The sequence below is a fragment of the Pristiophorus japonicus genome, chromosome 12 (genome assembly GCF_044704955.1).
Source record: "Pristiophorus japonicus isolate sPriJap1 chromosome 12, sPriJap1.hap1, whole genome shotgun sequence".
In the NCBI taxonomy this organism is placed as follows: domain Eukaryota; kingdom Metazoa; phylum Chordata; class Chondrichthyes; family Pristiophoridae; genus Pristiophorus; species Pristiophorus japonicus.
In genome coordinates, this window is record NC_091988.1 from 193,549,329 (window position 1) to 193,574,898 (window position 25,570).

At 43.1% G+C, this 25,570-nt stretch overlaps 1 protein-coding gene across 8 annotated transcripts in view; it reads right to left on the bottom strand.

Annotated features, from left to right (window-relative positions):
- LOC139277623 (nuclear receptor coactivator 3-like) overlaps positions 1–25,570 on the bottom strand; it is a 210,518-nt gene that overhangs the window by 6,813 nt on the left and 178,135 nt on the right. For 7 of the 8 annotated variants that reach the window (XM_070896338.1, XM_070896341.1, XM_070896337.1 and 4 more), the window contains 10 exons: positions 24,288–24,459; positions 21,211–21,411; positions 16,860–17,093; positions 15,739–15,868; positions 14,412–14,583; positions 11,597–11,902; positions 7,425–7,526; positions 6,425–6,632; positions 4,314–4,488; positions 2,775–2,961 (listed from right to left, as the gene is read on the bottom strand). In XM_070896338.1, coding sequence (XP_070752439.1) covers positions 2,775–2,961; positions 4,314–4,488; positions 6,425–6,632; positions 7,425–7,526; positions 11,597–11,902; positions 14,412–14,583; positions 15,739–15,868; positions 16,860–17,093; positions 21,211–21,411; positions 24,288–24,459 — 1,887 coding nt within the window. Of the gene's footprint in view, positions 1–2,774; positions 2,962–4,313; positions 4,489–6,424; positions 6,633–7,424; positions 7,527–11,596; positions 11,903–14,411; positions 14,584–15,738; positions 15,869–16,859; positions 17,094–21,210; positions 21,412–24,287; positions 24,460–25,570 lie in introns of those variants that run through there. The other variant, XM_070896344.1, reaches the window with a different exon arrangement.

Consider the following 25,570-nt stretch of genomic DNA (forward strand, 5'->3'; position numbering starts at 1 on the left):
AACATGTTTCTGCGCCTGCAGAATTCTAATTTCAAATTCATTTTAAATTCCAAACGACTCCTCGGGCTCCTACCAATGTTTCATATGCGGGGTTTTCAAAATAAATATAGATTTCCAGACATTGTAAATAAAGTAAAAATTTGTCATATTTGGTCAATTTTAAAGAATCAGAATTTCACAAAGAACTAGCAGGTTGGAGTGATTCAGAGTATGGGAATACTCTCCGTATTTGGCAGGAGGAACTGAACCAAGCACCAGATGCCTTTCCTCCAAAGTATGCCCTAAAATAAGGTCCAGCTCACTCAATACTGTGGGCCTTGCATCCTATTCCACCTGAAATCCCACTCATCTATCATTCCTCTCATCACTCATCTCCACTGGCTGCCCATCGAACGTATTGATTTCAAAATCCTCATTCTCATCTATAAATCACTCCATGCTATCCAATCTGCGCATATCCCTCCAACCCTACATCAAAACTTTCACCTTTCATTCCTCCGACTTCAGCCTATTGTCTTGCTATTAAGGGAGTGCAGCGAAGGTTCACCAGACTGATTCCCGGCATGGCAGGACTGACATATGAGGAGAGACTGGATCGACTGGGCCTGTATTCACTGGAGTTTAGAAGAATGAGAGGGGATCTCATAGAAACATATAAAATTCTGACGGGACTGGACAGGTTAGATGCAGGAAGAATGTTCCCGATGTTGGGGAAGTCCAGAACCAGGGGTCACAGTCTAAGGATAAGGGGTAAGCCATTTAGGACCGAGATGAGGAGAAACTTATTCACTCAGAGAATTGTGAACCTGTGGAATTCTCTACCGCAGAGAGTTGTTGATGCCGGTTCATTAGGGAGTTAGATATGGCCCTTATGGCTAAAGAGATCAAGGGGTATGGAGAGAAAACAGGAAAGGAGTACTGAGGTGAATGATCAGCCATGATCTTATTCAATGGTGGTGCAGGCTCGAAGGGCCGAATGGCCTACTCCTGCACCTATTTTCTATGTTTCTATGTGCTGCCTTCACCCCTCCTCAATTGGCCTTCTGTCACCAGGGCCCAGTAGCTAAATTCTCTTCTTAACTCCCTATAGCTCTCCTCACTTTCAAAATTCTCCCCAAAAAGCGACCACTTCATCTGTATCTTCATGTCTAGTCGCCCCAAATCTCCTAACCTACTTGGTATCAGTGTCTCACCCTAGCTCTCATCGGGAAACTCAAATATTCTGCTACACTAAACGCTACAGTGCAAGGGAAAGTTGTTCAAGCAATAAAATCAAATTAACGCATCACATGTTCAACGGCAAGCAGTTGGTGTTCTATTGCAGACCCACTGCCACCAATTTGAACCTTCTAAGCAATAGCATCATCATCACGAGTAAATGAGGGCACTGTAGGTCTGTAAATCACATTTTCATTTGCCTCTCAAATATTCTCCCTTTTCTAGAAGGCAGCGACATTCTTTATATATGGGTCTCGACAATTGTGGTCAGCAGGCGATTGGACTGTGAAACTGTACCTGATCCTGTTCCCGTGCAAAACCAACACTCATTTTCAGCAGAAGGCTAAAACAATAATCTGCACTAGTAATCGAGTAGCAAGAAATGAATGTCCCCTCTGGAGCCTAGGGAAAATGAAGCCAATGTTGCCATTGTACCAGACAACACCACCAAATCCTGCATAACCCAGGATCAAACCTCGGGCCTTCTTTATGGATCAGGACCACAACTGGTGCTGCATTTTAGCCAATAATCTCAAATCTGAATTTATTAATTCGAATAAATGTCAAAACTATTCTAGGGATGCAAATATCAATCCTAATGTAACTCCAGTGCAGTACTGAAGGAGTGCTGTACTATCGGAAGTGCTACCTTTCTGATCAGGCATCAAACTAAAACCCAGTCTGCCCTCGGTGGATGGATGTCAAAAGATCCCATGGCACCATTTGAAGAGCAGCAGGGATGTTCTCCCCTGTGTCCTGGCCAATACTTATATCAACATCACTTAAAGCAGATTATCTTGCCATTATCGCACTGCTGTTTGTGGGAGCTTGCTGTGTGGAAATTGGTGCTGCATTTCCCTACATTACAATAGTGACTACACTTTAAAGTGCTATAAAGTGCTTTGGGATGTCCTAAGGTCGTGAAAGATGCTATATAAATGCAAATGTTTTCTTTCTTTCATGAATAGAATCATAGAACCATAGAATAGTACAGAAGGAAATAGCCCAGAAAGCAGCCATTCGGCCCATCGAACTTGCACCAGCATTTTTAAAGAGCAAACCAGTTATTCCCACTTTCCCCCCCCGCCAATCCCTGGACTTTTCTTCTCCTTGAAGTATTTATTCAATTCCCTTTTGAAGGCTACTATTGAATCTGTATCCACCACTCTATCAGGCAGTGCATTCCAGATCCTAACCACTCCTTGCATAAAAATGTTTTTCCTCATTTCACCTCTGGTTCTTTTGCCAATCACCTTAAATCTGTGCCCTCTGGTTAGCGACCCTTCAGCCACTAGAAACAGTTTCTCTTTCTAAACTCGATCTAAACCCTTCATAATTTGAAACAGCTCTATCAAATCTTCTCTTGGCCTTCTATGCTCCAAGGTGAACAACCCAGCTTCTCTAGTCTTTCCACGTAACTGTATACCCTCATCCCTGGAACCATTTTAGTAAAGCTCTTCTGTACCCTCTCCAAAGCCTTCACGTCCTTCCTAAAGTGTGGTGCCCAGAATTGGACACAATACTCCAGCTGGGGCTGGATGAGTAATTATCCCTACCTGTTCTGGACCCATGGTTGACATCCCTGACACAGACATTGGAGCCATGCCCATTTGCCCTGGCATCTGACCCATACTGTTGCCACTGGCATTTACTGGCATGTTGGTGTTCATATTCATCAGGGTATTGTACGTGCTGGCATTTGTCTGCTGCCCAAATTGCTGTGGAGACTGCTGCGCAAATGAGCTGCAAAAGACAAACATGAAATCAATAAAATAAACTTATGTACACCTCTGTAACCCTAATCTGGGCATGGTAGACCATTAAAGATGGTGAAATGCGCACGGAGCAAAGTAGGTTTAGATAAAGACGGCCTTTTGGCCTCTGAATTGATCCTTCCAAAATACCAGCCCTACCTCTTCCTCTTGCAACAACTAGCAGTTTCTTAGGCGAGCCCAAAATGCTAGCATCAGCCACTGTCCCAGCTTTTGATCACCTTCTAAGTAAAAAAATTAATATGGCTGCCTGACCTTCATAGCCTGTAGCCGTGGCATATCTGAAAAGTATCGTTTTAGCTTTACTATCTCTGCCACATCAAGTATCAGGATGTGTTTACATTACAATTTAGCATTGGTGTAAAGGGGTTTCTACTTCACATCCCACTCTAAAGTTGTAGTATAAATTTGGAGTCAGGGCTTAACCAGACTCCAAAAAGAGAAGCTGTGTGAGACTCAAGAAGGGGCAGTCTTGTATTGCTTCGATTTGACAGTGCATGAAGTGTTATTGCAGTGTGGAGTGAAACAGAGGCAGTCCCTTAGGCAACCCGATTTTTTTTTTTTAAAAACCTAATCAACATTAATTTAAATTTTATGGAACGCAGATGCTGCCACCCTCTCACATAAAACATCGAAACATTTAAAATTTAGCTGCTGGGAGAAGAGCTCTGCAACCACATATTCACAGAGCTCTCTCCCGAGCAGATGCATGGAAGTTCCAGGCAGGCAGCGTAAAGAATATGCTGTCTGGCTGGAACCAACACTGTAGCTGTCAGGTTCCCTCCGATACCTCTTTAAGGCTAAGATCTAATCGTTCCTCATTGCTCACGTGTATTAACTAATCATCATCATCATCATCATAGGTGGTCCCTCGAACGAGGATGACTTGCTTCCACAAGAGTTCACAGATGTTTCAATGAAGGACCCGATGTTCCAGTCCTGAACTCCAGTTGAGGGGGTGAAAGATGCCTGTGCGTGAATTTTTTTAATGTGTGGTGACCGTTGCACATCAGCCACCACACGGGCTTGACAGAGCTAGGCCTTTATCCAGTGGCAAGGGTTAACCAGGATGACTGGAGACCTGTTCTGCTGCACGGACCTAGTGCGCGCACATATCGCATTAATACATAGGGTTAGGGTGAATACGCGGGTAATGGACCCTCGAGAGAAATACCCAGGGGCCAATTGGTGTCTATGTAACAATACAATAACTAAAAATGAACCCGGTGAGAGAAGAATAAATGACTTGCTGAACAAGAAACGGAACAAAATTAATTGTTGAAAAAAGTAACCCGCAGGTTACAACAACTCCATATACCATACCTATTTCCACCCATGTTTGCTGTGGACCAGCCCTTCATGTCAGTGGCTGTTTGGTAGACAGAAGCAGCCTGAGGGTGCTGCATCATGGGATTCTGGGAAGGCCCCATTCTCGACATGAGTGCATTATGGGGGCTGGGAGCCCTGCCAAAAGTTGGATCAGGTTGTTGATTCAGCCCTGTGCAAAGAAAACTACAAGTTAATCCAGTCTCGACAACTAACATTAAGATCAAACACCAAAACCAATCATGTCAAATTTTAAATAAATTAGAGTCATTCACCACCTCACTATTTAAAACACCCCTTTGTGGTCAATGACAAGGACGTATCATTATAATTCTAGCAAAAAATCAACAGATTTCCTTTTTTTCCTGGAGTCTTTTCCATTCTGGCTCTTACTGGGGTCAGGTTCCACAGACAATGGTAGCCTTCCTGTATCTTGCCTATATGGTAATTCTTCTCGTGTCTGCCTAGACAATGAACGTCAACAGATTAGTTGACGGTGTTTGGGGCAGGGGGGGTCGCAGAGATCACCGAGCTGGATTGAGGCTTCACCTCATGTCCACACAAGCACATTTTCTGGCGGAAGATCTCTGGATAATGATCAATAACAAGAGGCCAGGTTGATTTTTCGCCTTGTGAGTACAGAGACGCTGAAGCTATTTGTAGTAACCCATCAGCTGCTGGTCTATATGGCTAAAGGGTCACCACTAGATCTCGGAGGTCATGTGAAAATCAAGACTATGGTGCCCATAATTTACCAAGTAGCTATTTAAAATATCCCATTCTGGGCATCTTTTAAGATCTTAATTAGATAATAAATACTACAAAGTTCCCGCTATTATTTATTATAAACATGGTCAACAAAAGATAGAGATACAAGGATAGTATCGGGGGATAATGTATTGGGGGAAAAAGCAGATAAATTAACCAAGCAATTTAAGCAAAGTACAGGAAGAGATGTTGGGGAAGAAATAGTTCAAATAAATACACTTTAAGCCAAAAAAAAACTGTAAAACTGCTTGAGAAAATTAAATTATACCTGAAATAATGTGAGGCTGTTGGAAGGTTTAAAAATGAGCACATAGAATGTTTTAGAATAGTAAATTTGCCAATAAGATGAAGAACAGTTAGATTCAGATTCAAAACATTTGCATTTATATTCAGCAAAGAGATCGCACCAGCGTAATTCAAGCTGTTCGAGATGAGACATGCAAACTGACTTCAGCAACAACTTGCATTTATATAGCACCTTTAATGCAATAAAATGTTCCAAGACACTTCACAGCCACGTATTCAGACAAAATTTGACAGAGTCACAGAGATATTAAGATAGATGATCAAAAGCTTGGAGAGAGGGGTAGTTTTCAAGGAGCGATTTAAAAGGAGGAAAGGTAGACAAGAGGAGAGGTTTATGGAGAGAATTCCAGAGCTTAGTGCCTAGTCAGCAGAAGACATGGCCACTAATATTGCAAAGGAAATCAGTAATGCGCAAGGGGTCAGAATTGGAGGTGTGCAGAGATCTCAGATGGTTGTAGAGCTGGAGGAGGTTATAGAGGTCGGGAGGGGCGAGGCAATGGAGGGATTTGAACACAAGGATGAGAATTTTTTAAAAATCGAAGAATTGCCAGACTGGGAGCCAATGTAGGTCAGCAAGTACGAGGCTGATGGATGAATGGGACTTGGTGCGAGTTAGGAAATGGGCAGCACAGTTTTGGATGAGCTCAAGGTTATGGTAAGTGGTAGGCCAACTAGAGAGCATTGGAATCGTCGCGTCTGGCGTTAACAAAGGTAAGAATAAGAGTTTCAGCAGATGGGCTTCAAATAGACCGCTTTCAACGAAAGGCGTGAGTAACTGAGCTTGACTGCCAGCGTCAGGTTGAATTCATACAGCCACCTGATCCGTTTTCCCACTTTTTCATCATTCTGTAGGGAGTGTGATACTGGAATGCCCTGCAGTGAACTGTAAACCACAATGGTCAGACATATTTGTGGGGGGGGGGGGGGTGGGGGGGGGGGTGGTGGAGAGAGGGAGGGAGGAGAGGGAGAAGGATGCTGACAACTGATAAGAGGTGCTGGGATAAAGTAAAGGCAAAAAAAGATGAATAATATACCATAATTTGGAGGGTACGTGAATTGCTGTGGTGATGCCGGGGTTAGCGGAGGACCTCCCATAGGACCTTCTATGCCAGTGGGAGCCGTTACATTGGGTGGTGGACTGAAGCCCTGCTGTTGCTGCTGTCGCATAATCAAAGCTCGATTCATCATCTGCCTCTGACGCAGTTGTTGACTCAGGAGCTCTCGATGTCGCTGGGCCATCATCTGTGCATTGAGAAAACCCAACAAGTGAGTACAAAAGACATAAGCAGCCCACAAATGATCCACAGACCAATTTATTAGGAGTGGAGTGTGATCACTTGATTTCTGTTTAAATTTATATGACGTTAAGCAAGGAATAATTTCAGCAGCATATCAGTACCGGAGACCAGCTCTAGGAAACAGACACGGGATAATTTTATAACTTGTCCAACATTGGCTTTCTAGGACAGTCCTGATCAGTGTCTGCCTAGAGCAATGATAATTTGAACAATGCGCTTGTCCAGAGATAACTATGTTAAAAAAATAAAGTCTTTGCACAGCATAGGTTCCGCTGGCTCAGGGCTGATAGAGATAGCTGCTTAATTTCCTGAATACACTTTTGCCATTATACTTCAGTAATTGTAATCTTCACCACCTCCCCTGGACTCTCATTAACACGGTTTAACAATGATATGCAGTTACTTGATATTACACCTTTTTTGATCCAAAACTATTCTTGGTCTTCATGACAAGTCAGAAAATAGAAGTGTGTAGTAGGGTGCTGTAATTACTTAGGATAGATTAGAAGTCATTATACATTTATTCAGGGGTCTCATTATACCACAACCTCGAAGGAAGAAAATACAAGATAGACTCTCAACTATAGAAAAATGCGACACACTTCACTAGGAATCTGTGACAAATCACATCTTATCGCTTAACAAAATCAGCCTACTGGGAAAACTACTTTGTTATTTTATGCAGTAAACACGGATAAAAAATATTAAAAGTAAAGGATGAATGCTGGCCACTTACCTGCGCTACCATTTGCTGCTGTATGCCTGGCCGGAGAGCTGGACTGACTGCACTCGGACCTTCCAGTTTGACTCCAAGGGACTGACGATTTGGATTCATAAGCTTCAAAACACAAATTTCAAGAATGTCTTCCTAATTCTGATTCAAATATATAATGCACACATCAATGCAGCATTATGGCCCCAAGTTTCGTGCCGCGGTGAAAACGGTGCACCTCCGAGCTGGGCGCCTGTTTTTCATGCCGAAAACTGCGCCTAAAAAAAAATCCGATATTCTGCTCGATGTCTGCTTGGCGCGGCGCGCTCTTTGCAGCAGGGGGCGGAGCCTAACACTCGCGCCGATTTTCTAAGCAGCAGGGGGCGGGTACAATTTAAATTAGCCTTCGTGGTGCCGGCAACCCTGCGCGTGCGCGTTGGAGCGTGCGCCCAGTCTCACACAAACATTGGCACTCGGCCATTTTTAAAAATACTGCAGAAAAAGTGAAGATTTGTTTCTTGGACCCCTGCAAAGGTTTGTAATTTAATTTTTTTTAATATTTCTGTGTGAGGGAGTGCTTTTGGCAGCACTGCTGAATAAATCACCTGCTGAAATCAGTGAGTTCAGCTTTTCACTGCTAAACTTGCAGAACCGGTGCTGCATTGGTGCATGCAAATTAAGGACTGTGTGTTTGGAGAAATAAGAGTGCCAATTCAACTTTGCAATAATACGTGGTGTTGACAATGCAGCACCCATTCTGCAAATTTAAATATAAAACTGTCGATGTGGCTGCCTCTCCCTGTCCAAATGGCCTCAGTCCCCCTCACAGCTCGAAGGCTGCTGCTGTATCTTCGGCTGCCGGCCAGCCACTGACGCCGCTGATATCCTATGGCCGAATGGCCTCACGTCTGTCCGCTGCTGATTCTTTGGCTGCCGGCCAGCCACTGACGCAGCCCCTAAAGCGTGGCCGAATGGCCTCAAGAACCTTAATGAGCTGCGTGTGTCCTGCGTTGATTCTTCGGCTGCCGGCCAGCCGCTGATATCTCATGGCCGAGTGGCCTCACATCGGTCCGCTGATTCTTCGGCTGCCGGCCAGCCACTGACGCCGCTGATATCTCATGGCCGAATGGCCTCGGGTCCGTCCGGTGCTGCTTCTTCGCGGCCAGCCACAAAGAGAATGAAGGCCTGCCTCAAGCACTGCAGCTCAGCTCGAAGCTTGCTGCCGCTGCCGTCGAGACACTGACGCCACACCCCTGCCTGTCTCCAACATGAAAGGCCTGCCTGAAGCACTTTCACACAGGTAGGAACATGGTTTATTTAATCTTTTCTTTGCTTATAAATTTTTATTCAGGTTGGATTTATTTGTATAATATTTGTATAAGTATAACTACGGATTGATTGTAGAATTTAATGACTTCCCTTCCCCCCTCCTCGTTCCCTACGCCTAATTTGTAACCTACGCCTGATTTTCTAAAGTGTAGACATTGTTTTTTCGAGCGTACAAAAATCTTCACTTACTCCATTCTAAGTTAGTTTGGAGTAAGTTTTCACTCACGAAACTTTGAAATCAGGCATAAGTGGCCGGACACGCCCCCTTTTGAAAAAAAAATTCTGTTCCAAAGTGAAACTGTTCTACCTGACTAGAACTGGAGCAAACTAAATGTGGAGAATTCCGATTTCTAAGATACTCCGTTCTACACCAGTTGCTCCTAAAAATCAGGAGCAAATCATGTGGAAACTTGGGGCCAATGCTCTTATATCTCACACATTGAGAGAAGCCAGAATTTATAACAAGATTGAACAGTGACATAATCAGCTGACCTCTGCCGCCAACTCAATTATCAAGAACAAGAACTGCCCTCCTTTGCTCAACTGCAGAAAGGTAAACAAAGTTACTCGAAGTAACCGTTGTAGCCAGAGATCAAGAAAGCAAACAGTAGATTTTTCTTCGCTATGAGTAAGTAACAAGCTTTGACTCCCTACCACTCTCTAATCGCCACAATCATAGCATCTATGAGGAAATAGGATGCTTGAGGAATTGAGGGCACAGAACTGTGCCATGCTATTTTGTTGCAGAGCACACTGTAAAATCAATGCCCTAAAACATCAGATTTAATGAATTCCATCAGTGCCAGTAAGCAATATGGCCCCAAAACTACATCCAGGGATGATATAAAGAACCTCACCAGTAGTGAAATACAGAATAGACGAAAATCACACTACTGTAATTGGCTGTGAAGTTTGTTGTGCTCTGTATATTTACGCTGCCAATAGCTGCTCTTTGCGTCAGATTTCTGGCTCTGTGATTGGCAGGAGCCAGGCATGAGGAAGTCAGCAGTGTGGGTACACAAAACCTTCACTTCCTCTTCTTGATCTTGGCTACTAAACATTTAAATATCTTCATAACAAATCGTATTTAGAATGTGAAATTTTCCACAGGCAAGGTTCTATGCATCTTCAATTACCAAATGGGGCACTGTAGAAATAGGGGTTTCAATTTCAAACCAAAATAGTAATGCTTCACCACTTAAGTTTCAAGAAATTCAACTTCAGTTCTTTACTTTAAACCATCTGAATACTTAGGTTGACTGAACTGCCAGAAAGATTACTATGGTGAAATTAAGACAATAACAATTATTGACCAGGACAAGGAACAATGGCCTAGAAAATAATTGATGCCGCACCTGTTGTACAGATGTAAAATGGGTGCCAAACATTGAGCCGGAAGTTTGCCTCGCCTCATATTAGTGTAGGCATCAAAAGCCCACATCTAAAGCAGGTGCTAGGTGTTTTGCATATGCAAATAAGAGGTCAAACGTTCCTTTGATACCTCAGGTACAACAAGTCGGCAGGTGGCCTAGCCAGCCATCCTTAAAGGGACCGCTGCAGGCCACCACCAAAAAGGTAAAATAATGACCTTATTGAGGATCAGGAAGGCGCCACATTAAAACCACGGGCCACTACTGGCTACTGCTCGAGGCTACTCCTGATCACCGCCTTGGCCCCCTCTCGATCACCCTCTCTTCTGGTCGCTCTCCTAACATCGACCCGAGGGCTGTTGTCAGTGCCCAGCGGCCCAAATCCAAATGTCCTGCGCCAGCAAGCTGGCTGGAGATGCCTAGCAGGTGCCCGCAGCTCGCCAGTCTAATATACATGATATTGTGCCTCGGGCCTACTCATTCCGGCACAGGGATCGGACTGTCAGCGCAAACCAATTGCTAGGCTCATTCACATGATCTAAAATCAAACTTTGAAAAGGTCCACGAGAGATAATAGAAACATAGAAAATAAGTGCAGGAGCAGGCCATTCGGCCCTTCGAGCCTGCACCACCATTCAATATGATCATGGCTGATCATTTTTGCAACTTTAGTACCCCATTCCTGCTTTCTCTTCATATCCCATGATCCCTTTAGCTTATAAGAGCCACATCTAACTCCCTTTTGAATATATCTAACTAACTGGCCTCAACAACTTTGTGGTAGAGAATTCAACAGGTTCACAACTCTGAGTGAAGAAGTTTCGCCTCATCTCGGTCCTAAATGGTTTCTCCCTTATCCTTAGACTGTGACCCCTGGTTCTGGACTTCCCCAACATCGGGAACATTCTTCCTTCATCTAACCTGTCCAATCCCATCAGAATTTTATATGCTTCTATGAGATCCCCTCTCATTCTTCTAAATTCCAGTGAATGTCAGCCTAGTCGATCCAGTCTTTCTTCATATGTCAGTCCTGCCATTCCGGGAATCAGTCTGGTGAACCTTCACTGCACTCGCTCAATAGAAAGAAAGAATGTCCTTCCTCAGATTAGGAGACCAAAACTGTACACAATATTCAAGGTGTGGCCTCACCAAGGCCCTGTACAACAGTAAGACCTCCCTGCTCCTATACTCAAATCCTCTCGCTATGAAGGCCAAAATGCCATTTGCCTTCTTAACCGTTTTGCTGTACCTGAATACCAACTTTCAATGACTGATGTACCATGACACCCAGGTCTCGTTGCACCTCCCCTTTTCCTAATCTGTCACCATTCAGATAATATTCTGCCTTCCTGTTTTTGCCACCAAAGTGGATAACCTCACATTTATCTACATTATACTGCATCTGCCATGCATTTGCCCACTCACCTAACTAGTCCAAGTCACCCTGCAGACATCTGCAATATGGACCATGGGACTCACCGCACAAGCTGCTCTTACCTGCTGCTGGCCTTGTAACCTCTGCTGCAGTTGGAATCGAAGCTGCTTGGGAGCAGAAGCATTCATCATGCGATGTCGGGCGAAGGTTGCTCTGGCATTGATGTGGGGAAGGGGGAAGCTGCCTTGTTGACCCATTTGATTCATCATGGGGTTAAAGCCTGCTTGCTGGCCCTGCATGGAAGGGTAACATCCCTGCACTGGACCAGCCTGGGAAGGAAATGGCTGACCGTACATAGCTTTCTGCTCTAACATCATGGCTGTGTCCTGCCCCGAGAACAACTCCGAGTGTGCCTCAAGAGGTTGTGCCTAGGCAGTGAAAATAATAAGGGTTAATCCAATTAATTCTGCAAAATCTCAATAAAAGGTGAAAGTATTCAACATAGTCATCTTTAAAAAATTCAAATTCTTAAGTTCTATATATAGATTGCAGCCTAGTTCTTGGGACAATGCCACCACTCTCCCAGATCTGTCAACCCAGTTTGTCTGATACAACACTATAACCCGGCTCTTCACAGAACTTGTGTGTGTAAAGTGGCAAACAAGTCACATGCAGAATTGGACTACAACACAAAAAACTTTTATCGGACTAAAAATGCACTTCACATGAAAGGTTTGTTCTTTGACAGTTTGCGAAAAGCACGCAAAACTTCACAGAGCAAGTAAAAGAAAGCATTTCATTAAGCTGGTTTAGTCAACCATTTTCATCAAATCCAAATAACCACGGGGAAGAAATTGGTTAGTGCCTGACTGTGGGCATGAAACAGGAGGCTGCCACTCCTGCCTGAAGACATCGACCCGAGGATGCCCTGAAATTAGTCCTCCGGCCTCATTAGCAGGATACCAGCAATCTGTGGGTGCCAACGGGGCGTCACATTGCTGATCACCAGTCAGGCTGAGAGCAAGATCAGACAGCATAACCACCGGCCCCTTCAAGTAGATCCCCGGAGGGGGGAAGGGGGTTTGGCGGGGGGGGGTGGCAGCGGCAGCAGTATTTCTGCGGAGCCAGGATCACACCTGCTCCTCCGAGCTCCATAGTCAGCCAAGTGAAAACAAGTTGATTTACCTTGCCTTTAAGGATTGCTGGTTTGGCTACTGTAGAGTCTGAAAGACTGGTCAGATCATGCACAGCGCAAGGTCCCTCTAGTTTTTGACCAATTCCCGGACAGGGACCGTAAACAGGCTTAGGTGCTTCAGTAGCATATGCAAGACAGTGAATGCTTATTTAAGGCAGCCACCAGAGATATCTGAATATTGCTTGAGCCAACGGGACGTCGGATGTATTTCTGGCTCCCTTGAGGAGCGGTCATTGTTCTGCAAATTGGTAATTTTTTGCTCCTATTTTACGCTCAAATAACTGACAAAATGGAGTCCAATTTCTGCCCCACAATCTTCAATTTAAAGGAGTAGCACATTCATCCATTTCTCCAACTTGAACTGAATTTCCTTTGGAGCATTTAAATGGAGTAAATGTGGTTCTTAGAAAATGTTTACCATACTCTGATACAATAAATATACAAAATACACCGGCACTTTTTCCATTTACAGACAGTGAATTGCCTTGCATCTGACAACAAGTTTGGTGAGTCAGAATTTTAAACTATATTTTGCTAGGGCACTAAATTTCATAAAATTAGGCCATTTTAAGTACATAGAAATTCTCTTTCTTGCTCTTCCACCACCTGCCAAGCAGTGTCCCTGAAGTAATTGAAGGAGATTTATTATGGTGGTAATCTGCTCCATTAATCACTCAGTAGAAATATGGAATTGCAACAAACCACTTTCAAGACACTCCTCTTCAAAGCAGGAGTGACTACCACCACAATGGGGAGGGGGGAGGGGTAGTATACTTTTTGAACATTATTCATGGGATTTATCAACTCAAATTGTTCACACATCTTAATTGAGCTAGATACATATCCCAGCCAACCCTAATTGAGAAGGCAGTTGCAGAACCCAGGCACTCAGACTGTAGGCATTCTACAGATACCTACGGGATATAGATTTCAGCTTTAATATTTAAAAACCTAATCACACATAAATGAGAGACTGATCCCTTTGCTCCTCCCACATCAATTTACTTCACTCCCTGCCGACGCACAAATCTGTCCATTGTGCTTCAGTGAAACTTTATGTAGAAATGAACTGTTAGTGCTGAAACTGGATAGTCCCCTTGCTTTCCGTGAACACAAACCACCATCATCCGTACTTTGCTGCCAACACCTGTACGTTTAACCAGCGGTGCAGGTACTGAGCCGGCAGACCAAGTCAAAGAAGAACAGAGTAGCAGCCAAAGTGAAATTAATACCAAGACAATGTTGGGCATGCAGTATGGGGAGGAGATGCTCAATCCAAAATGCAGCTGAATCTTGATCCGTGTTTAGAGTATCGTGACCTATTTGCTGGCCGAAGCACAGTTTGCACGGTAGTCACATAGGAAAGCTCCAACTACTTACTGATTTATCCCCCCACAGCCTACCTTTGTTTCCACAACACATGCTGCCAAACAGCAAAGAAAGATTCCCCAGAAAGCTTTCTCTGGAAATTGGCAAAGCCATACTGATGCATTGTGCAGTGGGGGGCTTGGAGGGGTGGGGGGGGGGGGTGGGGGGGGGTGGCGGAGAGGTGCTTTTCTGAGGCTGGGTTACATTGATGAATGCAACCTGCCTCTAGTCATAAAGTACCAACATTAAGGCTGCTCAATGGCAGCACAATGTACAAACTTTTATTTACCATTCCCCAGTACTGACATCCCTTACCATTATGGTCACAAATCAATAAAAGAAAAATACAAAACAGAAAGGGTTGATTGTTGTACCTGACTGATGAGATCTGGAATTCCTAATGCCCTGTCAATTTCTTCGAGACCCATTTCATCTGCATTGCTCAGTAGTGTGTCTAACTGATCCAATAGAGCCTTTTCATCATTCTGAGCCTCTGCAGTAGTGGGAGGGCAAAGAAGATCATCCATGGAGCTTCCAAAGGGCTGCCTGCAACAGACCGTATTTACAACCAAATGCATCACACTGTGGGTATAAATAGATTTACCACAAACAACTTGGGCGAGAGAAAGGTAAGTGACAGCTTCAATACATATCAACCGGACGTCCTGACCACCATCTGCATCCCCTTTCACCTTATACCTCAAGTGAATCACTGAGATTAGCTTTCGCATTTTTATCATATTAACAGCTCCAGTACTTAGATCAGAGATGCCTAAGGCACAGGAGCCCATTCGACCCATTGTGTCTATATTGGCTCTTTGCGCGAGTAATCCAAAACTAATTCCACTGCCACGTTCTCCAACCACTAGCGTGAGTATCCCCGAGAGGTCCACATGTATAGTTCCATTTGCTGGAATTATCTCCCTTTCTTAGCACTTTGAAAATGGAACCAAAGAAAATCTGCTGGGAGATTGAGGTGCATGCTGTTGTTCACACACAAAGTTCCACAGGGTGTCAAGATACAGGCTCAGTTCCCTCCTTCCTTGTAATGCAAGTTCCCAATCTTGGCCATCCATCAGAAGGAGGCACTGAATGGATGCTGGAGGCTGGCCAAGGAATGAAGGAGAGAAAACTGATAGGAGGGCAACTCCTTGTTGCTCTTACTCAACATTTGAATAGAATGAAACTTATCTTTGGTGTCCAAGAAACTGCTAATCACTGGCCCTTGGACAACCTATTACCCAACTCAACTTCAATTTGACAAGCTCACTTCATAGAAATGGAAATACGTGGGATGGTTGGTGCCGTGTGTTGGCACCCAGCCAAATGGTGGCATGAATGTATCCTAATCATTAAGTGAGTTTGGGCAGTCTCAAAACAGTCCTCAGAACACAGCACAGCAACAACCGACCTGTAATTTGCACTAATTAACATCATAATTCAGAGAGGCCACAAAGATGCCCAATACAGCAAATGGAAATGTCAATGATGGGGCTGCTCGTAAATTGTCGACGGAGTTTTAGTCTGCTCTTAACTAGTGCGACATCTGGGAATGCTTGAAGCGGACACAAAAAAAGCCATCAAAGGCTAAAGTCCTGCTGATTCGAGTGTCAACGTTTACTCCAAATGTGAACCTTTGTCAGTGGAATCTAAAACAAGCAGCCCAACCAATTTTGTTTCCAGCACAACCGATAAACTAACCTGCTCTGATTGCCTGAAGGTCCTTGTTCCATCTGAAGGACACCATCTGACCATGATGTAGTTGGATTGGCTGGACCTTGCTGTTGCCCAAACTGGGGACCTCCAAGACCCATATCCATTTCTGAAGGTCCTAGGTAATAAGATAATGGAAAGAAAAAAATTGAAGACTTGTAAAAAAAAAAATCTAGATGCTGTACAGTAAAATTAAATATATCAACAGATCTTTATCGTTCCCCCCGCCGACCACACATAAACCCGTCCTCTTAGCTGGAAGTTGATGGTCTGCTCCTCTGCCTCCACCAATACAACTCAAGAATGCTGGATGCAGGTGCTTAAGAATAGCTCAGACACTGCTCCAATTGTTCTATCTCCTTGCTTTCTCAGTGTCCTCTTCAACAATATCCTGAGCTCACCATGTAGAGAATCACACCGTTCTACCTCTGGTGTCCATTTTAAAATGTCCTCATCAATGTTCTCCCCTGTTCATTTGATTAATGCTGGGATATGATTCAACAAGCACCCTCCAGAACCACACCCGAGTAAGCCATTCTTTGAGTCTGAGCCTAGACAGCGAGCACTGGCAGGATAATGGCTCACGGCTGAACCCAACCTGATCCTCAATCTGCTTAATTATCTATGCAAAAATATTTTACAGGTTTGCTTTACATAGAAAAATCTTACTGTAACAAGTGTTGTTCCATAATTCTCGACAAGTAAGAATAACTGCTCCGACCAGAGAAACAAAAATATAAACATAGAAACATAGAAAATAGGTGCAGGAGTAGGCCATTCGGCCCTTCTAGCCTGCACCGCCATTCAATGAGTTCATGGCTGAACATGCAACTTCAGTACCCCATTCCTGCTTTCTCACCATACCCCTTGATTCCCCTAGTAGTAAGGACTTCATCTATAGAAACATAGATCATCTATAGAAACATGCACAATAATTGACAGAAAAGTGAGCCATGTAATGAAAGGGCTGACTTTAGAGGTCAGACTGTACTTAAATAAGCTTTAGTCTATCCTTCAATCAAAATGCAGAATTCAAAAATCAGGGTGCATTCATTTCTGTCAGATGGTTTCAGGAGAGGAGGCGGAGGGGGGGAAAAAAAAAAACTTACTCATTCCCATCATCTGTTGCTGAAGCAATGTTCTGGCACCGGACTGTCCGTTAGACCGCATCTGCATTCCAAGTGAGGAGTTGCCTACCATAGCTCTTTGCATAGATGAGCTATAGTCTGAGCCTGGTCTGATCATAGAAGCAGGACCTGCATTTCCAGTAGAGTTTGTCAATCCCCACTCTCCTGTTGCCAAGGCTGTTTGCTGAGCAATGCTCATACCTCCATGTGCACCTGCTGAAATGCAATGTGCAATACATATATGACTAACAACAATGAAAAATCCTGAGTCACATCATATATTCAGACTCTGATAGCAACAAGATTTGAATGCACTAATGTTCCTTCTATAATTACATTTGCAAAGTTGAGAGAAGTCCACTCTGGAATGGTCACTTCAGTTCGCACTGCATATCTATATAAATATTTTTCCATTCTATAGACCACCTACATATAGCTGGTATCTCACTGAAATAAAAAGTCCCACAAACAGCAAATAAATGAATGATCAGAAAAGGGGAAGTGCAACGAGACCTGGGTGTCATGGTACATCAGCCATTGAAGGTTGGCATGCTGGGACAGCAGGCGGTTAAGAAAGCAAATGGCATGTTGGCCTTCATAGCGAGGGGATTTGAGTACAGGGGCAGGGAGGTGTTACTACAGTTGTACAGGGCCTTGGTGAGGCCACACCTGGAGTATTGTGTACAGTTTTGGTCTCCGAATTTGAGGAAGGACATACTTGCTATTGAGGGAGTGCAGCGAAGGTTCACCAGACTGATTCCTGGGATGGCGGGACTGACATCAAGAAAGACTGGATCAACTGGGCTTGTATTCACTGGAGTTCAGAAGAATGAGAGGGGATCTCACAGAAACGTTTAAAATTCTGATGGGTTTAAGACAGGTTAGATGCAGGAAGAATGTTCCCAATATTGGGGAAGTCCAGAACCAGGGGTCACAGTCTAAGGATAAGGGGTAAGCCATTTAGGACCGAGATGAGGAGAAACTTCTTCACTCAGAGAGTGGTGAACCTGTGGAATTCTCTACCACAGAAAGTTGTTGAGGCCAATTCACTAAATATATTCAAAAAGGAGTTAGATGTAGTCCATACTACTAGGGGGATCAAGGGGTATGGTGAGAAAGCAGGAATGGGGTACTGAAGTTGCATGTTCAGCCATGAACTCATTGAATGGCGTTGCAGGCTCGAAGGGCCAAATGGCCTACTCCTGCACCTATTTTCTATGTTTCTATGTTTCTAATCTGTTTCTCATGGTATCAGTTGAAGGGGAAAATGCTGGCTAGGACACTGGGAGACTGCGTCCCTTATTTTACATCCATGTAAACAGACAGAGTTGTATTCATACTCTTTATTTTTTTTACAGCTCACAGGACGGGCATTAGGACCCTGCGGGAGCTATTCACAGTTGTTGTACTCGTGCAGGTTCATGCCGGTTTGGGACACCATTTTGGGTTGCATAAAAGCACAGTTAAGTTACATTTCTCCTGGCTCAGTTTGTCAGTTATTTACGTGTACACAACAGGCCCCCGTTCAATGATTGATCCAAAAGACAACACCTCTGACAATGCAGCACAGTATGATTCCAACAGCATGTGGAATTACGGGTAATATGGCCACATTGACTGGGAGGCTGGAGGTCAGAAGGCAAAGATTAGGCAAAGAAAAGGACACTTCTTGAAAGATGTGATGAGTGGTGCTCCACAAGAGTCGGTGTTGGGGAGGCTCATATTTGCTATATTTATAAATGATCTGAACTTAAGAATAGAGGGAATAATACTTAAAATTTGTTGCCGACAGGGCTAGGTATAGCAAACTACAACAAGGATCGTAAAAGGCTACAGGTGGACATTGATAGGCTAGCAGGTTGGGCAGATAGGAAAGTTCAATGTAGTTCAGAGAAGGTTCACTAGGTTGATTCCAGAGATGAGGAGGTTGACTTATGAGGAAAGATTGAGTAGGTTGGGCCTCTACTCATTGGAATTCAGAAGAATGAGAGGTGATCTTATTGAAACATCTACGATTATGAGGGGGCTTGACAAGGTGGATGCAGAGAGGATGTTTCCACTGATAGGGGAGACTAGAACTAGGGGACATAATCTTAGAATAAGGGGCCGCCCATTTAAAACTGAGATGAGAAGGAATTTCTTCTGAGGGTTGTAAATCTGTGGAATTTGCAGCCTCAGAGAGCTGTGGAAGCTGGGATATTGAATAAATTTAAGACAGAGATAGACAGCTTCTTAACCGATAAGGGATTAAGGGGTTATGGGGAGCAGGCAGGGAAGTGGATCTGAGTCCATGATTGGATCAGCCATGATTGTATTAAATGGCAGAGCAGGCTCGAGGGGCCATATGGCCTACTCCTGCTCCTATTTATGTTTTTATAAACATGTATAAACATGTGAAGTAATACCTTTTGAAAGAATAGGAAAAGGAAATGCAAAACAACTACTTACAATCATATAGCGCCTTTAACATACTGAAAATTTCGAAGGAGATTCACAGGAGCGTTAAAACAACATTTGACACTGAGCCACATAAGGAGGGATTAGGACAGATGAAGAGGTAGGTTTTAAGGAGCATCTTAAAGGAGGAGGGAGAAGTAAAGAGGCAGAGAGGTTTAGAGAGGGAATTTCAGGGCGTAGGGTCTCGAAGTGATTAAAATCAGGGATGCTCAAGAGCCCAGAATTGGAGGAGGGCAGATACCTCAGAAGGTTGTAGGTTACAGAAATAGGGAGGGGCGAGGCCATGGAGGGATTTGAAAACAAGGATGAGAATTTTAAAATGATACGATTTTAAATGGACAACAGAGCCGAGGAATCTTGTGCTGGTATACAGGTCATTTAAACTGGCAGCAGGAGTACATAAGGCTACAAAAAAGGCAATCCTTGGCATTGTAACTCAAGGCAGGCCCCTGAGGAAACTTTCCATGCTTTTGAGAACATCCTTTAGTTGTTCAGCTGGTGAATAAGTAAGTACAGAATCCCTGTTGTCACTACAAGCTTTGAATAAATGTTTTAATTATTCAAAAGGAGCATGGATATAAATTACTAGAATATAAATCACGGAAAAAAACCCACGAAGGACCATAAATATATTTAAATCTTTCTATCATTTTGTACATCCAAGTTTTAACAAAATTGTTGTGAAGTGGGCAGTGCAAAAAGTTTATTTTTCTATTTGCTAAGAACAGAAAGTATGGAATGAGCAAAAGCCACTCATTCCACCAAACCCGCTCTTTCCACAGGCCATTACAATTTGTCCCAAAGTGTATACCTTAAAGGGTAAAACCTTGAACATAAAGCTCATGTAACTTTCTCTAGTTCTCAAATTATTCAAACAAGAATCGAGGAATATTCAGTCTTTCTGATGAGACGTTGAACCATAAAAGATCCCATGGCACTATTGCAAATTAGACCAGGGGAGTTATCCCCAGTATCCTGGCCAGTATTTGACCCTCAATAAACACCATTAAAAACAAATTATCTGGTCATTATCACATTGCTGTTTGCAGCAGCTTGCTCTGCGCAAATTGGCTGTCGTGTTTCCTACATTACAACAGTGACTACATTTCAAAAAGTATTTCATTGACTGTAAAGTGCTCTGGGAAGTAAATCTGTGGAATTCTCTGCCCTAGAGAACTGTGGAGGCTGGGTCTTTGAATATATTTAAGACGGAGATAGACAGTTTTTTGAATGATAGGGGAGTCGAGGGTTATGGGGAGCAGGCAAGGAAGTGGAGCCGAGTCCATGATCAGATCAGCCATGATCTTATTGAATGGCGGAGCAGGCTCAAGGGGCCAAATGGCCTGCTCCTGCTCCTATTTCTTATGTTCTTATGACGGGCTTTTCCAATGTGAAATTTTGCGCATGCGCAAAACTTTAAATAGAGTAGGCTGTGCAGCCCGTTAAAGGGGCCGCAAATCCACCCCCCCCCCAAAAAAAAAAATTAGGGAACACTGATTGGAACCACTGTGCTCCTTTAAGAACTTGATTATCTATGCTATCCTTAGAACCTCTAATTCGATTCTTAGCCAGATAGTTATTCAGTGCTTCATTTCTAAATGAGTTAATACACTTCAGAATAACTGATTTTCACTATAATCTATTCCGTATAAACACTGAGAAGGTGATTGTAAACATGTCATTTAACAACAAATTTATGATTTTGCTGCACAATATGAAATTTCTCCTTTCTGATGGGACGAGATGCTCAAAGTCTTTTGTGGATAAAAAGCAAAGTGAAAGATGGCAGTGGCATCAAGTTTTTAAACAGTTCTTCCCAGTGTATTTAAAACTTTTTCCACAAGTGGTCGATACATTTAAGACATTGGAAACATACCTGCACTCCCCAGAAAACTTTCTTGGCTGCCTCCCATTCGGTTTGTCATCGTTGCTTGCTTTGCTATCATCGCATAAGGGTTGCTGCTTCTCAGAGGAGGGCCAAGTCCCGCACTGACTTGGCCCTGAGTGTTAATATCCAAGGACATGGCTCGGCTAAATCGAGGTCTGGAGGGTTGCATAGGTGGTGGACTGCTTAAAGCTAGGAGGATTGCCACAAAGAGTTACCTTATTAGGAATATTCGGTTCTATCCCAGGAACAACATGAAGCAAAACGTGAAGAATACATGTAAAATAAATCTTGGCCTTTCTACTTGCATTCACGTAGAATGTTACAGCACAGAAGGAGGCCATTCTACCCATCGCGTCTGTACCGGCTCTCTGAAAGAATCACTTAGTGCCATTCCCATATCCTTCCCCGAATTTTATTTTTCCATATGTTTGTTCACATCTATAGAGTAAAGAGCTCTTACATCATTACCGTTATTGAAATGGTTTCAGCTTTGTGCATTAGAGTTTAAAGTGTATGGAGGCAGGGAACTGAAAGTCAAACTCACAGTAACAAAGTGGAATTTCTGCCCATTTTTCAGAATAAGGGGTATAAAATAAACCCAAGGCCATCTATTTTGAAGGACTTATGAAAAATATTCTGCTGAATATTACAGAAAGAGAGAAATCCCCCAAATAATGTTAGATCATTTTAAATATGTTTCCTTAAGCAAAAAGTAGTGGTATCATCGTCAAAAATGACTTAATGAGCATTGAATTTCAGTGATGGCAATTAATCCAGGGTGTTTGTTGTAACTGTATATTAATTCAGCTTTCTCACGATGGTGGATCAATCGTATCTCAAAACCATTTCCCAAACAAAGACCTCGGCACTGTCTTTTTAAATGAGAACTATATATTTAAGCCAACAGAAGCAAAACTTTAAAAAAAGAGACTATGATTAAGTTTGATAGCTGGTCTCACTTATGTAAGAAGGTGCACTGAACTTCTAAACTAAGAGAAAATATAATGGTGCATAAATTGCATTCCCCAATGGGTTGTGCAAATCCTGTATGCGGATGTAACTTGAGCACTGAATTTGATGATAAATGAATTTCCTGGCCAATTTTCAACCCTCAATGACCATCACCAAAACAAAGTAACTGGTCATTTATCACATTGCTATTTGTGCACAAATTGCCTATAAAACAGCAATTATACTTGAAAGTAAGTAAATCATTGGGTGTGATGTGCTTTGGGATGTCCAGAGAACATAAAAAGTACTATTTAAATACAAATGCTTGTTTTTTTAAAAAAATACAGTAATATATATTTTTGTTAAATGAGTCTCGATTTGAAGATTTCCTCTTTTCAAAAAAAAAATAGTTGTCACAAACTTGGCTGAATACATATTCAGCAGGGTATGAATTAATCAGCATTTGATATAGTACAACAAAGGATACGCAATATCAAAACAATTCGGCTGGCACAGACACGATGGGTCGAATGGCCTCCTTCTGGGTCATATGAATCTATGAATGCAATCCCACAAAAGACAACAGAGACAGGCCCAGCTGACTGTTGTAGTCTTGAAAATAAACTCAATTACAAAGTTTCAGTGTTTAATTTTTTTTTATGTAAAAAGGACCTAGTGATAGTTTAAATTCATAATTCCATTGTCAATATTGGAAATTTGTACTTATTTTATCCTGATGAACTCTACTACTCAAATAGAGACATTCTCTAGACTACGTAAAATTCTCAAACCAAGCATTCAAACTTATTCAGAATTAAAATCAGAAACAAAATGCATTGTTGAGATATATTGGGCTGATTTTCAGTTCCTTCCCCCCCACCTTTGCTGCGTTCTAGGCAGACAAAAAGCATCTGATGTGCATTGTGCGTGCAAGGACCTAGACTTGCCTGTACTCCAGGTTCAGGATGTTCTCCTACCCCTGACACGTCCGTGCTGTAAGAATGGATACGGGGGTTTCCAGCAGCAGTGGGAATGACCACCAGCTTTGGGGCCTTTTGGCTACTGGACAAGAACAGCAATCAAAAGGTCTCCAGTGCTAAGCCCCGTGCCAGGAAGAAAAAGGCTCCTCTGGTTTTTGCTGCTCGACCCTCCTGTGCTTGGAGAAGGGCTGGGTGCAGGACCAATGGCCCTCTCTCAAAATGGGCTTCTTTCCAGCATTGGGAGAGGAAAACAAGGTGGGAAAGACAGGAAAGATGGCTTCTGCGTCATTACCAAAGCAACCCTTAACCTAGCCTGCCCTGCCTCCTCCCCTTCAAGGCAAGCCCCAGAAATCCTAGGGCAACGTAACAGGGACAGGGACCTGAATCACGGCCTATTAAATGTTACAAGATGTTGGCTTAAGAAGGATAACCAGGTTTGTGTGCGTTTTGGCATTTAGGCAATGGTATTGTTATACGACCACCAAATTCCTCTTAAATACACATCAAATCAGAAATATTTTGTGCCTTGTTTTAGGATTAAGATCTACATAATGAATGGGAACATCAGGAGATTATGCGCTACTGTAATATTCAACAGTGCAATTCCTGGACACAATCTTACAACGTACTTACTGCGCTAGTTTACTAGCAACTGGCACAACCACACACTGTCCATGTGGCGCTTCTCCCTAACCAACCTTCTAACATATTCCATTCCACCACCCACAGCCCAGAGAAGAGACTCCTTCTCTAATCAAAGCATGACAAGCCATAACCAAAGCCCAGCGACATATTAGAGGCATGCTCCTTCTGTAATTAAATCTTCTGACATGATGTAGTATGACTTCTTTGTGACCAACTATGTACAACAATGTGCCCACTCTTAACCACCAAAGTATCCATTACTCCAACCCTCGAAGTCTCTCATATGGTACAGCTCTCTGTACTCCAAACCCTCTAGTCCAATCCCCTGCTATGATGCACTTTGTTTATGATTTACCACAACTCCCAAAGACTAAAGCTTCCTGCGTGTTCAAAGCTGGATACATTGGCAGACTCAGACAGCAGGTGGTGCAGCTTCCCTTCCCATAAAACAGAAGAACGATTCTACGGTCAGTAACAGAACCAACTTACTGCCACGAATTTGCTTCGGCGTTCCCGGGGAAGGTGAGTGACCTCTTTCAAATGCCATGACATCCTGAAACATCGCTTGTTTGTTTATCATAGTGCTGCTGTTCCCAGACTCTGTGTAATACTGGGGCAAATCACCCAGAATATCATCTAAAGTGTCCAATTCATTGCTTGTCTGAAATATAACATAGAAGAAAAATCAATATTAGGAGTTTAAGGCCCATACTGACTGACTACAAATTTATGGCAAATAAACACAGTAACTGCTTGTTTGCTCAACCCGCTGGGCAACTAAATATAATTTTTGCTTTGTTTAGAAAGTGAGTTCAACAGAAAAAACCTTTCATACACTATTTATTTCATCTAAAATCTGTGCGCGTGATTAGCTTTATTTAACTGGAAATAGGTCATTCACAATGAGGCCCTGTCACCAGCAGTTCGATGGGCATGACTGCATAATTAAACCCAATTACCAAGGGGATGTACAATAAATTATTACAAATAGGACAAATAATGAATTAAGCGAAAAGTGTATCCAAAGTAAATGAATATAGCACTCAAGCCCAAGTGGAGATCAAAAGAACATTATGGCGCCGAAATTGAGGGGCAGAATAGTGCAAAATGGAACTTCTTCCCACCCACTGCGGATTTCCCTCACCCTCTCTGAAATACCAGGGTCAGCATCATTTCAACGTTTTAGGATGAGCCTGAGCTGTTGTCAATGAAATGGAGCTTAAGTGAGCCCCTCAAGAGGGAGGGCTGAAGTCTTAAAAATGATCCAGTTTCTTCATTTTGATGGTTTCTGCAAATGATTGAACAGCAACGCCAGCCTTTGTATGTTTACACTCTCCCCTACCCTCATGGCCCTAGCAATGTTGGATGCGTCCGATTCACAAGTAACCCCGTCACTCAGCGCTGCTAAGGACATAAATGAGGAAAGTCGAATGATCCATTTATATTGCGTATAATATGGCCGCCTATTTGTAGGCGGATGTATTAATGGCTCGCCTCCAAATGCAGCACAATTTCTGATGGGGCTGAAAAAGTGCAGAACTCTGGCAGATCAGAGTTCACGCACCCTCCCCATACATTGCCAGTGCGCTCAAGAATTGCTCTTCACACTCCCAAGAAATTCAGGGCCACGTGTGTAAAGCTCTTGCCCAGTGTTGCACGAAGTCATAAAGCCAGTGAGGTCCCAGGTTCTAATGCTCGTAGGCGCAGAATGAAGCTGATCTCAATGAGGTCAGCAGTTCAGTGACTACAGATGGCCTCAATACCCTTGAACG